General features: G+C 31.6%; 1 protein-coding gene across 1 annotated transcript; it reads right to left on the bottom strand.

Annotated features, from left to right (window-relative positions):
• Positions 1-6,850: 6,850 nt before the first annotated feature.
• LOC149561107 (nodulation receptor kinase-like) lies at positions 6,851-10,926 on the bottom strand. Its single transcript, XM_089827746.1, has 6 exons — positions 10,914-10,926; positions 8,008-8,210; positions 7,754-7,877; positions 7,596-7,671; positions 7,089-7,197; positions 6,851-7,000 (listed from the first exon to the last, which is right to left on the bottom strand). The coding sequence occupies exons 1-6, from the start codon at positions 10,924-10,926 to the stop codon at positions 6,851-6,853; spliced, it is 675 nt and encodes a 224-aa protein (XP_089683872.1).
• Between the last annotated feature and the right edge of the window lie 3,902 nt (positions 10,927-14,828).

Here is a 14,828-nt window from a genome sequence, read left to right as displayed (position 1 = left end):
GCAAATATCTACATAATTTAGATGTATGAAGTGATTGAAGCCAATAAAGCTATGTGTCTTTGGAATTTTTGTCAAAGAGAGAGAGAATTACTAAAGAAAGAGAAAAAGAGGGAGAGATTTATTACCTCAAAGGGAGAAAATCAATATAAAGAATCATAATGAAACTAAGGATATTGATAATTCATGATAGTGAAATCTTTTGGATTGTATGGTAATCAAGACGTAGATTATATTCCCGCATAAATGTATTGTAAGATACATTGAGGTGTTAAGATATTGAGATGCTTCCATTAATGCCAAAGAGGGAGATTGTTGGAAACTTACAATTGGAACAATTGTTGTTTCATCATTGATGTCAAATCTACTAATAAGACATATTGTTACCTAATCTAAATGTCATATCTATTTGATTTATGAAGAGGATTTGAGAGATTGCTCATAACAATATTACTTAGGGGAAAGGTTGAGTTATATAAAGGAAGCTACAATGGACATTTGATTAATTATAGACTTTGATAAGAAAAAGTGTTTGTTTATATCATAGAAGTAAATCTTAACCAAGCAAAAGAGTAAAAGACCAAATAGTGTCGAGTGATGCTAGTGTCAACTGAGCCACAGTAAGTGTCACAAAAATTTAGTATTGACCAAGCATCAGTATTGACCGAGCAAGATAGTTGATGTTGAGCTTGAAATTTTACATCAATCTAGTGATTAAGTGATGACTAAGTATTAAAACTTAGCAATTTTTGAGTAATACTATTTTGATTGAATTTGAGGAATCGTGATTTCTAGTCGACTCAGTTGATTTCTTTGGATATGGAAACTGTGTTGAAGATAAGATTGATGAGTTGGATCATTAAATTCATGGTGAGGATTACTTATAATACCTATGATATAAATCAAAGGATGAGAAGTTTTTAGAAAAGAAGGAAGATGAACAAATACAATGAACCTAATAAACCTGATCCTAAACCCTAAGATTTATGGTGATCATGGAAATTTGAAAACCAAGAATTAACTATTTAAGGAGGTATAGAGCCAAAATTTATGAGGATGTGCATAGAGAAATGTGGAACAGAGACACACAAGGGTGAACACAAGTGTGTAAGAGTGAGAGTGAAGAAAAAGGAGATTTCTTTCTTAGATGTTGCTAATATTAATAAGTGAATCTAAGAAGATGGCTTAAGTTTTTTTCGGAAGGACGAGATTGACTTCTTGAAGAGTTTCCAAGTGAATCAAGACTAAAGATAACAATCGTGAGATATTTAGTGAATCAACACATAAACCAATAGTGATCTGAACCTACAAAAGTGAGTTTTAATCATATAGATCAAAACACTACTGTTTTCTTTCTAATATTTGTAAACAATTTGTATTGAAATCCTTTTAGTCAAAGGTTGGCCTAATAGTCATTTGAAGGACTTAACAATCTACCTAAATCCTTTAGAAAGGTGACATTCTAAATGGAATGATCAAAGTCCTCTGACAAGGCCACTCCTAACATGGTGATGAAATCCTCTAACCAAGTCAATTTTAATAGTGTGTATTGTAACCTTTAATAGGATTGGCTCCTAACAAAGATCAGTTTGAAAGAGTGTAAAAGTGGTGACATGTTGCTGGTGGTTTTTTGCAAATTGGGTTTCCACGTAAAATCCTATTGTCAAAATCGTGTTGAATACTTTATATGTTTTTCATCTAATGAAGTTCACATTCAACAAAGTATGTTATGTTTAGGACATAAATTTTGTTTATCAGTCAATAGTGACTAAGTAACAATAGGATAAGCAAAACAATGGATGTTTTGATGTTTAATTGTTGAAATAATACTTATCGACCTTGAGTAACTACTTCACCCCCCCTCTCGATTATTCTAAACATTTCCAGCAATAATTTCAATATTTTTTCATAACATTGTGGAAATTTGAATGAGGTAGTAGATGCAAAAAAATTGGCTTAAAAATCATTAGCTTTCCATTAAATCTGTCCATAAGATGTCAAATTATTAACCAATGAGAGTGAAGAGAAAACATTGTTTTTGTTTTTTTATTTAAATATTGTACACATTTCTTTATAAAATAATTTAAGAACTTAAAAAAATAAAAATAGTTCATTATAGTTGGTTAAATGAGTTTGGCTAATGACTAGTTAAAACAAACTTATTACAATAGCATATGCCTATTAGCAAATACTAATAAGAGAAGAGTACTAGAAATTGATTGTGTTTTAATAATCCTATAGTATGTTTCACAAATTTAAAATGTATTAAATTGTTTTAATAAGTTAATAGCATTCTTTTTAATTAGATCAGGAAAATGGGTAATGATATGAAAAAGACTAGGTATTTTTAAACACTTTACAAAGTCTACTTTTTTACCCTTTGATGCTCCCCTAATTCTATATCACTATTTAAATAACTAAGTTGAATACAAAAAGGCCAAAAAATTAAATTATTAAAATTTGATGTATAGTTTAGTCTCTCCAAGTACACAAAGTTAGTTAGAAAACTTACTAGAATGCTTCACCTATTGTGTTCTCATTAGTTTTTTTGCATTTTCGCATCATAGTTGACATAGTGCAAGGCAGGAGAATCCCCAAAGGAGATGTCCTAGCCCCCTGCTATAAAACCATGCAGTAGAAACATAATAACAAGAAGCAACAATGCAAGGACAAGGAGCAATAATGCAAGATCTGATGCCAAATAATATATTTATAAAATATAACTAATTACATGCAATGTGCCGAGCTGTAAGGCCTTCCCGGTTACAGCCAAATACAAAGTAAGTAATAGTTCTGCAAGATCCCTGAAGATCCAATCCCACACCCTAGCTAGTCCAAATCCACACTCTGGTAGAAACCTCCAAGGAAGATCTCAACTTGTGCTCGCAAGCCCACCAAGCAATCTCCTTGTTTTCCAAGCCGTAGCTACTAGCCCTTCTCAAAATTTTCTCTTCCAAGCTCCTCTACTTCTCCTCCATAGATCAATAATGCCTAAAGACTTTCCCACAACTCCTACTTATACCAATCTAAGCCACAGGTCGGCCCAGAACACAAATTAAATACAAATACATAAATTAAATGTCAAAGTCGGCCTCCTACAACAATTAAATTCTCAAAATCGATGTCTTGGTAAAATAGCGATATCTCCTAGCTCTGAATGAATTAGAACTTGAGCTTCAAACCGTAGGTAGAAGTCTAGGCCCTATTCCATACCTGAAATTTTCATCCTCTAAATCATTTTAGAAAATTAGATACATGTCCTACAACAAGAACTGAATTCCTAAGCAAAGCCGAGCTCCTCTCAAACCATGCCGAGTAACCAAAGACCATGCTGAGTGACCAAAGACCATGCCAAGTCCCAGTGTATGCCAAGCACTAAATTCCTTCTTCAACTAAGTACCAGTCCAAGCATCCACCAAAGCAACTACCGAGCTTCCTCCCATGAACTCCAAAGTAGCCACCGAGCAAAACCAAGATGCTCCTGCATCAATAGTGTATTATGAAGATCGGACAAGTGAGACATCTTCCTGACTTTGTATAAGGTCATTTTCCATGTGACACATTTGTTTCTTCTAGCTATTATTTAATGTTTATCTATTATAAATTTTAATTAATTTAATCTTTCCTATTGTCTCTTGTGTGAATAATTGAATATCAAATCATAAGCATCCTATCTCATTAATTCTTAACCTTTATTGAAAATGTAAGTCAAATTAAGTAAATTTTTTAACTCATTTCATATACTTGATATTTTTCTTTTTTCCATCAAATTCAATAGTGGAGGCATAATAATCATCACCTATTATATTTTGACCCTTTTGTTCTGAGAATTTGTTCTAAAAATCTATAAATAATCGTTAGTATACCTTGTTTTCAACTATTTATAATAATAATAATTGTATTCTTGCATGGTATCATCTTAAGCATTTAGAAATTTCTAGAAATTTTGAGTCCTTGTAGAATTAATTTTCTTTAAATATTTCAATTCTTGCATTGGAATTCTTTAGGACTTTTTCCCAATAATTTTTTCATTTTACTTATTTCTCTCCTCTTAACATCATGTTAGCTATTTTCTTATTTTCCATAGCCATTATTTTTTTGTCTTTCCATTTCTCTTTTTCCCACATAGCTTCAACCATCCTTCTTTTCACATCCACTTTCTTGTCCTTATCATTAAGACTTTATACCACATTTCCTCTTTTCCCTAGATTCCTCATTATTCTTTTCCACTTTCTAGAGTTTTATTTTTTACACATCATTGCTACTATATTTTTTTGACATCGGTACAACTACATATTTCTCATATTATCCTAACACATAAAAATTTAAAAATACACCAATAAAATATTAGGGTTCGTAAAAGTTCAAATTTTAGGATTATTTATTATGTATCTATTATTGAAGGTATCTTACGCAAAAAAATAAATTATGTAAATATTACAAAGTATAGATAAATATTTTGAGTTGGAATAAGATCTTACATATTACATTTAATTACAACAACAAAACCAATAACATTGGGGAGTTCCTAAGGCTGATATGTGATTCAATTTTATTGGAGATACTACATAATGGTTTGTTATTTCAAAACTTTAAAATATTGGAGATATAATGTATTCGATTCTATGGTCTTTTACAAGCATTAGTATGCTACCCTGCTCGACTCATACAATATCTTAATATGGTTGAATTATGGGAAAACTTTAAGAAGCTCCCTCCTCGGAAAACATGTAAATCTTAGTGAATTCTACAATATGTTAGGCAAGAAAAATTAATTGTACTAGCATTTTTTATTTTTTGAAAGGAAAAAATATTATTTCTACTCACGATTTTTTTTCAAACATATAAAATATCTATAAAATCCCAGCAAAAAAATTCATTATAGAGCCTAATTAATTATTACAGTTGCAGCTCAAAATTTTCCTTCTTTTTATTTTTGCAATTTCCCTGCAAGTTATCAAATGACAGTTTGGGGACAATACTTTGAAGATAGAGTCAAGGTGAAATGCCCCTTGTATGGTTCAAGGGCACTTCCCCTAGTTCCCTCCCTATCATAGTATAGGGGAAGGTTGAGGGACAATACCACCGCAAAGGTTTTTAGAGGCAACACCCCTGAAAGCTCAAATGATTATTAATATTTTACTAAGGTGACTTGAGTTAATTTTATATCATCAAATATATAGAAACCCTATTTTTAATAACTATTGGATGATCCTAAATCAATGGCATAGATCTTATTTTGGGAAAAGCTTAATTTAATGGACACCAAGTTTTAGAGAGTCTCGAAAATAAAGATGTGTCATAGTTTTATATCATATGATATATACCAACCTCAATTTTTGTATTTGTTGGATGACCCTATATCAATAGCTTAAATTCTATTTTAGGCCAAAATTTTGAAGGACACAAGGTTTTGTTTAATATTGATAAGTGTCCATTATTTTGATTAAATAAAAGTAAGTTTTGATAGGACACAAAACCTTTTACAAAGAGTGAAGCATATAAGCATTAAAAGACCAAAAGAAGCTATGCATCAACAGCCATAGAAGAAACAACCAAAAACAAAGAACCCTTTAACAAAAGGGGTGAACAATAGAGACAACATAAAAATAAAGGAAAGACAACAAAAGAACCACTAGAAAGTTTAATGACAAGTGTCCATTGTTAAATGTATAGAAATTAAAGACCAGAAAGTTTCGCATAAAGTCTTTGTAATAGTGACATGTCTTTTAAACTATATAAACTTAAATTTTCCCCTAACCTTAAATATTGACCACATATTGGCACATAGGTTAGAAATTATAGGAAAAAATATTTAATTTACCATTTTGAAAGATTAGATTCTATTGGAAAAGTTGCGACTAAAATATAAATAATTTTGTTTTACTATAGGCGATTGGCCTATGCGTGAGAACCAATTTTTGTAAAGTGTGGATGTCATGGCCATCTTGAAAGTGCACATTTTTTCACCAAATTTGGGGTCTTGGATAAGTAAATTTTCCAATTGGCGAATATTGGCCACTAAAGTTATCCTTGGTTGAATTTTCTTATTCATGCATCACATATTTGAACTAAATGCAAATAAATAACATGTAAGAAATTTCGTAGAAAATATATAAATATAAAGAAATGTTTCTCTTTTAGGGGAAAGTGGGAATCTATTGTTTTGAGCTAACTACAAATATTTTTGAGGCCTTGATCAATAATTATTAAAATTTAATCGACAAGTTTAGATAAATGGAAGTTTAAAGCTTTACACTAGTACCTATCTATATTTGTGATTATGCAAACTTGTGTAAGTCTATTCCCTATTCCTAAAAATGTATTATGGTAGATAGAAAAACAAACATAGATACATAAATATAAACTACAAATGATTCAAACACACGAATAACTACTTAGATTCTTTTGTTTCTACTCCAAAACCTCATTCTTTTCATCAATCAAATGATAATAAACAATACACCTCCTTGAAATAAAACTAAAACATTCATAATCTACTAATGATTTATAGATCAACTTCATCATCCGATACTAAATTATTACATAATGCCTCTCTAAATAGGGGTCTTCATATACATAAAAAAACTAAAAAAAACTACATAAGTAATTTTTGAAATTACAGATCTTTTTAGATTTTAACTTGACTACACAAATATTTAATATCATTAAAATTTCTATCCCTATCTAGAAGCATGCATAAAACTTTTTTCTGAAAAAATTAGAGATTTTAAGCAAGTAGACAAAGTAGTTACTATAAAATCCTATTATCTAAGGTTGGGCATCTCATTGGTATTAAAAGAGGCAATAGTATGTGAAGTAGAATAATTCTTATTACCACATGCAAGCATCACTACATCTTTTTGGGTCTTTTTGTCGACTCCATTTCCACGTACATGTTAGCTATCTCTTCTACTTTCCAAGCCAATTCTATGTCATATTGACCACCCAATGAAGGATCCATAAGCTCATCTATTCTGCCATATAAAAGCATATTGTGTGCCTGATACAATGATTTTTTCAATATGTTGTTGATGAAAATATCCAAAATGATTGAAATCACTAAATTTGTCAACAAATATATGATTTACCATTTGTACTATTCCATCCTTGGGTGGTACTCCAAATATAATCTCTAGTAAAATGACTCCAAAATTATAGACATCGCTCTTCTCATATAGTGAAGATGTTGCAAAGTATCTACAATAACATCCACATTTTAATCTATGAGTTATTTGTTTCCTATAATTAAAATAACGTAAGAAATACATTCAAGCCTAATTAAAACAAGCATATTTAAGAGAAAAGAAATGTAATGGTGTTATGTGAAATAGTTAGGATCAAGATAACCCATTGTCCCTTTGACTTTAGTTGGTATATAACGACTAGCACTCTCTGCCAATTTTGATATGCCAAAGTCAGCTAGCTTGGTAGACATTTTGTTATCCAGTAGTATATTACTACACCTTAAATCTCTGTGTATGATTGGAGGATAGCAACTCTGATGAAGGTAGAGAAAACCTACAAAATGTGTGTAGAATGGTTGAGACAAGGTTGTTTTTTATTTTATAAAAAACTATAAGATATAAACCACAAACAACTTACCATCTGCAGCTTGTCGAGCAATATTCAATCTCGTAAGCCAATCAAGTGGAGTTTCCAGTTTGGCTACGCCTACAAATTGAAAAAGAAATTTGAAGTCATAAATAAAAGTATGTAAAGTAGTTTCAACACAAGTTTTAATGTATGCAAATACGATATAGAAACTCAATCAATGTTCCACATGGCATGTATTCATAGACTAATGCCATTATCGGTTGTCTGCAATACCCAGTAAGATTTACAAGATTCTTGTGATATATTCTTGACATCATAGCTACCTATAGAAACCATAGACAATACATGTTACAGGAGAATTTGGATGTGAGAGGAAAATAATTGCAAGATTTAAGTGAGATTGTATCATATTAGACAATAAGTTGAATCTATGTAGCACCCAGGAGTACTAACCTCATTTTGGAATCCTTTCCGGCCTTGATTAGAATTAGACTTATGTATTTTGACTGCAACCTCATATCCAAAAAGTCTACCATAAAATACAGGTCCAAAGCTTCCCTTACCAATAGGTGTAGAATAGCTATCGGTAGAAGTTATAATATCTTCCTCTATGTATTCTATAGCCAGCCTGTGATAATTGTTTTGATTTTTTTCATCTGAGCAAAAAAAAAAAAGGAAAAATTACTCTAAGGACCCATATTGTAGGGTAAAACTCAAAGAAAAATCTTTTTTCTATTTAAGATTATAAATATTAAATAGTTGTACAATTGTTTCTAAGATCTGAACCTTCCATTAAAAAACAAAAAAAAACATGTTTTTCATGTACTCAATATTAGAGAAGAACTTGCAAATGTATATTGTTGTGATGGAACTTGAACATTTGAAGTCTAAAATGGTTGCAATAGGTTTTTGCACTTCCAAAGGAAGATTCCAAAAAGGATGGCTAAAACTAACATCATTGAGTGAGTGACTCAGGACTTGAAAAATAGTAAGAAAAGAAAAAATAGTAAGAGAATGTTGGGGGGTATGAGTGACTCAAGACTCGAAAACTAGTAAGAAAAGAAAAAAGAAAAAAAATTGTTCTCAAAACGAGGTTTGCCCAAGCCAATTTCTTCATTTATTCATTTAAAATTAATCATGAAAATAAATTAAAAAGAATTTAATATAAAATTGTGATGATATGAAGAAAAGGCTAGATTTTAGAGTAAGATGCAAATGTTCATGAATGAGATCATTAGTGTCAATGTGGTATTTTCACCTCAAAAAGAGTTCAAGATATGTCACAAAATACATGCTTCCAAGGATAACCAATGAAAGTATTGTTTCCAAGGAAATTTTCAAAAAAAATCTATGAAGGAGAGTCATGAACCCATAATGAATTGTGTTATTAAATTAGAATCAATCTAAAATATTTTTAGTAAAGATAAATAGTATTTGTAACGAGGGGTCCATAAATTACCCCCACTTAATTATATGACAAGATAGGACTATGTTGACATCATTGAAAATGAAGAATAAGGATTTAAAAAAATTAATAGAAAGGAGCCATCCTTTTAAAAAAAATATGCATACAATCCATGAAAAATAGGATAAAAATCTTACAAGACAAGGGGGTTATGGCCGTAAGGAGATATTGTAAAGTAATTATATTTGAACATAAAGTGTTATATTTTGTATTATTTTAGAAAAAAATTATATAATTACGAGAATAAAGTATCACATATATAGGTGTAGGTAAAGTAATTGGACCTGTAGTAACTATAAGATTATGCTACTCAAATATTCTCTAGAGAAACATAATCAAAGGTCATTGCTTTTACCCAAGTTAGCCACATCCTATGATTATGAATAGTTAGCATATAATTGACCGCTATGCCTACAAATGGGCCCAAGTATCATCCAATGAGAAGAAACCACATCACACAGTGAAGCATGACATCATCTTGACCCTACCTTCCTTTAAACATCGACAAGTTGAGACAAGTGGTGAGATCTCATGATCTCACCATAAAGATGTTTATGTAGACTTGATCAAGGGATCACGATGACTGTTGATCTTGCCTACCAATTATCACTCGATCAAATCATAGGCTGCATTAAACATCAATTACCTTTTAGCCAAGAATAAAATGTCATCATTTATTATTACATTGTGCAAAAAATGATCACTTTTGTTGTCTGATGGATAACATCAATGTTATCAACAATTAACATATTAAATTCCTTCTTTGAAGCATCCTTGTCCAACCATCTGATGCAAGTTGTAATCCACTTTTCTAAAGACACATAGAAGCATCTCATCATCCTGCAATCAATATAAATTGCACAACTTCCATGGCAAGAATATGAGATACATTGATCTTCATAGATCTTTGTTAGTAACTAAAATAGAGCTTAGTTATCCTTCTATTGAAATCTAAGCATGTATTCTATCATTTTAAAAGACTAGCATTTATTTCTTCCATGTCTTGAAATTTGAATGTTTTAGTAGCTCAAGATTTTACCATGAGGATTGTGGAATATATAATAAGGTATGAAATAACACTTTAGACCAACTAAACCATGATAAATCAAAACTCCTTGTCATCTAGCAATCAAATGGATCCATGTTGTGACATTACCACATGATCATGCATATATCAAAATTTGTAGGATTACCCATTGCTAGTAAAGATAAAAAGACACTTCAAACCACAAAAATATGGTGTAAAGGCTTACAAAATAAGATGAAATTTGTAGGATTAAGAAAGTTGCTATCAAACCTTCTTCAGTCACTTAGGTTTGGGGTTATCTTACAATATTAGTATCTTTTCAAATGAGTTAATTTCCAAAATATTGATCTTGAGAACCAAAATTTTATCAAAGTTGAATAAAACATAAAAAAATAATTTAAAATACTTCAAAAAGTCTTTCAAAAGTCATAAGACCAAGGAGGAATTTACTAGCAAGTTTTGTTGCTAAAAATAATTTAGTAAATAATGATAGTAGGTCCAATTTTAAAATGATATGTTAAACTTCAACATTTATGATAGATTGGTATTCAAGTGAATAATAGTTTAAGAGATTTAGTTCAATTGATTTTCTAAGTGCCTAAGAACCATTAAACCAGAACTTCACATTTGTACAGTTTAGACCGTATTTCAATTCAAATTAGAATTATTTGATATATAATCAATTCACTTCAATAGTATAAGATTTATACAATGTATTATTAGTTCTTGCTATGGTAGGATACTATAGCATCCACTAGATGTTTTTAGTTAACTTTTATTCAGCCAATCAAATTTTAGAATTTTTATCTGTACCTATTCCAATATAATGTTTGTTTATATAAACTTTGTGAATATATAAATTTATACCGTGAACAGTCATTGTTCACTTTTTTTCAAAACTTTTGATTGGTCAAGCAATGAAGTATTTATTTGAAATTTTATTGTGCCCATGTCTAGCACAGTGCACTTGGGGACACCTTATTTGAAAGGGTCAAGAAAGATCTATACCGAAGATTTGTTTCTTATGTGGATGTGCCTTAATAGGAGATATTTGCTATTTGTGCAGTGGTCACTGTTAAAATTTAATAGAGGGATTGAATGTGCGCCAGTGGTTGGACATTAATATAGAGTTGTTTGCTATCCTATTTAATTTTGGCATTAAATTAACATTAATAAAATGTCATTCCTTTTATCTGAATCATTCTAGCATTTTCTTTGACATAAATTAAAGAGTCGGTCCTTTTGTGTGGATCATTCCAGCACCCCCATGTTAGTAATTTATATTTCTATGCAGTGCCATGTCTTACTTTCAAGTAATTTTTTTTAACGATTCCTTTCAGATAATTTTTCGAGCGATTCTAAGTTGGTGCTTTGAAGAAAGCCACACAGATCATGAGCTCTAGGTATGCACTAATTTTCAAAGCTCTATTTTTCAAGGGACTTTTGGAGGTTTTCCTACAAATTTTAATTTTTAATTTCATTCTTCACACCACATGTTCAATTTTCACCTGGATATCTGCTCTTCCCATAACATAATTTCACTGTTGTCTCTAAATCATTCACTTCCATATTGTTAACAATCCAAGAAATTACAAATATAGAATAGTAATTTTAAGTCATCAACCGCTTTAATGCCAAACACAAAGAATTTTTCTCGGGTTCTTGGTATTTTGTTTCATCTACTTTTTTCCCTATTCAGATGTTCACCTTCTAGAAGTTTTCTCATTTCATCATTCATAAGAAGATGCAAAAGATAGCAGTAGTGATTTTAGTGAGGATTGTGTAATGAATGTATAACCATGCATCAACTTTGGACAATTAATTTGTCCGAAAAAAAAAAGTCTCTATATCATGAAAGTAGTGCGGCAAACTGGTGTGAATAACCGCTTCTAGGCAAGCTGATTGTTCTTAATATCTTTATTATTTCCAAGCTCATGTGGATTATTGGGGCTTTTTTATGGAAAAATCTTTACTATAAGCATGTACAACACTATCCTTATAGCTCCTAATTTTCCAAAAAATTTCCATTACTAACTAGAGCTGGGGCAAAATGAAGATTAACGCTAAGATTGCTGTTGCTCGAAAATAGAAAATTCCAGTTCCACCACTGTTCACAACAATTAAAATTAGAACTTTCATGGATAGTTGTTAGATTGCATGGTTGTTGGCAGTTTTTTAGTAATTTCTAAATTTGATGGTTAATAATGAATGCAATCATGCTGAAGATGCCATATAGAACTTGAGATTAGGTAGTAGTTTTAATTAGTTATTTTCTATATAAGTATACCAGTAGTGGTATTAAATGTAATGGTTTTTTGGAATAGTATAATCAGTATTAAAAAAGTTGTTTTGATTCTGCTCTAAAAGAATAGAGTGTACTCTGTTTCTTCATTGTTGGAGGGTTGTTTATTTTGCTTGTTTATCATCTTTGCTGTTATAGATTGGATTGTGCAGGTGTTCATATTCTACATTTGGTATCAGAGCTGAAGGTGTTTGGAAGACAACAGCATGGCAAACAATTTGCAAATCCCAGAGTTTGATGGAGTTGATTACCAATATTGGTCAATCAAGATGAAGATTTTTTTGATTGGAAAAGATTTTTGGGAGATCGTTGAATCCGGATATGAAGAGCCTGCAGATTGGAATACTCTCCAACCTAATGACAGGAGATTGAAGAAAGAAGCTGAGAAGAAGAATGCAATGGCATTGTTTCACATTCAGATGGCTCTTGATAAGAGCTTGTTTTCCCGAATTGCTGATGCACAGACAGAAAAAGAGGCCTGGAAGACTCTAAAAGATGCTTACCATGGCAATGAACAGATCAAGGTTGTGAAGCTACAATCTTTGAAAAGAGAATATGAGAATTTGAAGATGAAGGAGACAGAGAGTGTGGGAGATTTTTGTGTGAGAGTGAAAGATGTGACTAATAAAATGGCCACTTTGGGTGAATCTATTGCTCAAGAGCAAATAATACAAAAGGTATTGAGATCTCTAACCCCAAGATGGAATATTGTAGTAATTGCCATAGAAGAAAGCAAAAATTTAGCTACCATGGAGTATGATGAATTGGTTGGATCTCTTATATCACATGAGGATAGAATAAGGGACACATCTACCAGTGTTAATGAGAAGGCTTTTGCTTCCCAAATGCAAATTTCAAAGAACAATGGTGCTAGCAGCAGTAGTAACAACAACAAAGGCTCGGGAAGGGGCCAAAATCAAAATTTTTCAAGAGGATCTAGAGGAAGAGGAGGTGCTCAAGGAGGAAGAGGTAGAGGCAGATTTAATAAAAGGAACATCCAATGCTATCATTGCAATAAGTATGGACATTTTGAGAGAGAGTGTAGACTGAAATCAGGTAACAATAATGCAAATTATGCCCAACAAGATGAGGATCCTTCCTCGGGTAATTTATTTTTGTGTTATGGGAAAGGTGAAAGTAATGTGAATGATGTTTGGTATTTAGATTCTGGATGCTCTAACCATATGTCTGGTAACAGAGAAATATTTTCAAAGCTTGATGATAGTTACAGATCCAATATTACCCTTGGTAATAACAATACTATGGATGTTGCGGCCAAAGGAGCCATGGATGTTTAGACAAAGGAAGGTATGAAAAGTGTTCAAGATATTTATTATACTCCCAAGTTGAAACATAATTTATTGAGTGTTGGGCAGCTATGTGAGAAGAATTATAGAGTGGTATTTGAGAACATGCAATGTACTATCTATGATAAGAGTCGAAAAAATAAAGTGATTACAGTTGTTCCTATGACAAAGAATAGGATGTTTCCTTTGAAGTTTGGTCAAAACAACAATCAGATTGTCAATATGGCTTATGAGGATAAAAGTTGGTTGTGGCATCTCAGGTATGGCCATTTAAATTTCAATAGTTTGAAGAATCTAACATCAAATGCATTAGTTCTTGGATTGCCTAAGGTTGAAGAGCATAAACAGATTTGTGAAGGGTGTGCAAAAGGGAAACATTCAAGGGAATCATTTCCAAAAGGCAATGCATGGAGGGCCCAATACCCACTTCAACTTATTCATTCAGATATTTGTGGTCCAATGCAAACACAAAGCTTGGGTAAGTCATCATATTTCATTACTTTTATAGATGATTACTCACACATGTGTTGGGTATATTTTTTGAAGACTAAGGATGAAGCCTTTGATACATTCAAGAGGTTTAAAGCTCGTGTAGAGAATGAGAAAGGGAACACAATCAGATGTTTGAGAACAGATCGAGGAGGAGAATTTTGCTCAAACAATTTTCAGAATTTTTGTGAGAGGAATGGCATCAAAAGACAACTCATTATGGTCATCAAAAACAACTTGTTGGAAAGCCAAAATCAGTTTTGGGTGATGATGATATTGCTGATAATGATAATGAGCATCTAGCTAATGGTTCTATTTCAAGATCACCAAGCCCACCAAGAAACCCCTCACCAATCCCAAGAGCAAGTCCATCCTCAAGTCCTCCAAGGAAGGTAAGAAGATTGAGTGATATCTATGAGAGGTGTCAAAATCAAGCACATGAAGAAGATCCAATAGGTGAGACAGTAAATTTTGCATTACTTGCTAAAGCTAATTTTGAGCCATCATGTTTTGAAGATGCATGCGCTAATGAGGTTTGGATGCAAGCAATGAATGAAGAAATGGATTCCATTGATAGGAATGAAACATGGGAGCTTGTAGATCTTCCACATAAGAAGAAGAAGATTGGAACAAAATGGGTCTATAAGACCAAGTATAATAGTGATGGGAGTGTTGAAAGACACA

Source organism: Cupressus sempervirens, chromosome 4, assembly GCF_028749045.1.
Source record: "Cupressus sempervirens isolate cs-2001-9-10 chromosome 4, ASM2874904v1, whole genome shotgun sequence".
In the NCBI taxonomy this organism is placed as follows: domain Eukaryota; kingdom Viridiplantae; phylum Streptophyta; class Pinopsida; order Cupressales; family Cupressaceae; genus Cupressus; species Cupressus sempervirens.
The sequence above is the reverse complement of the archived record's forward strand: the minus strand, read 5'-3'. Positions and strand labels throughout refer to the sequence as shown.

Bases quoted from the DNA above. Each gene is read 5' to 3' on its own strand.
- LOC149561107 (XM_089827746.1), bottom strand. The intron at 7,878-8,007 runs GTTAGTACTCCT...TGGTTTCTATAG, and splicing joins GGAAAGGATTCCAAAATGAG to GTAGCTATGATGTCAAGAAT. The intron at 7,198-7,595 runs GTTTGTGGTTTA...ATGTTATTGTAG, and splicing joins CAAGCTGCAGATGGTAAGTT to ATACTTTGCAACATCTTCAC.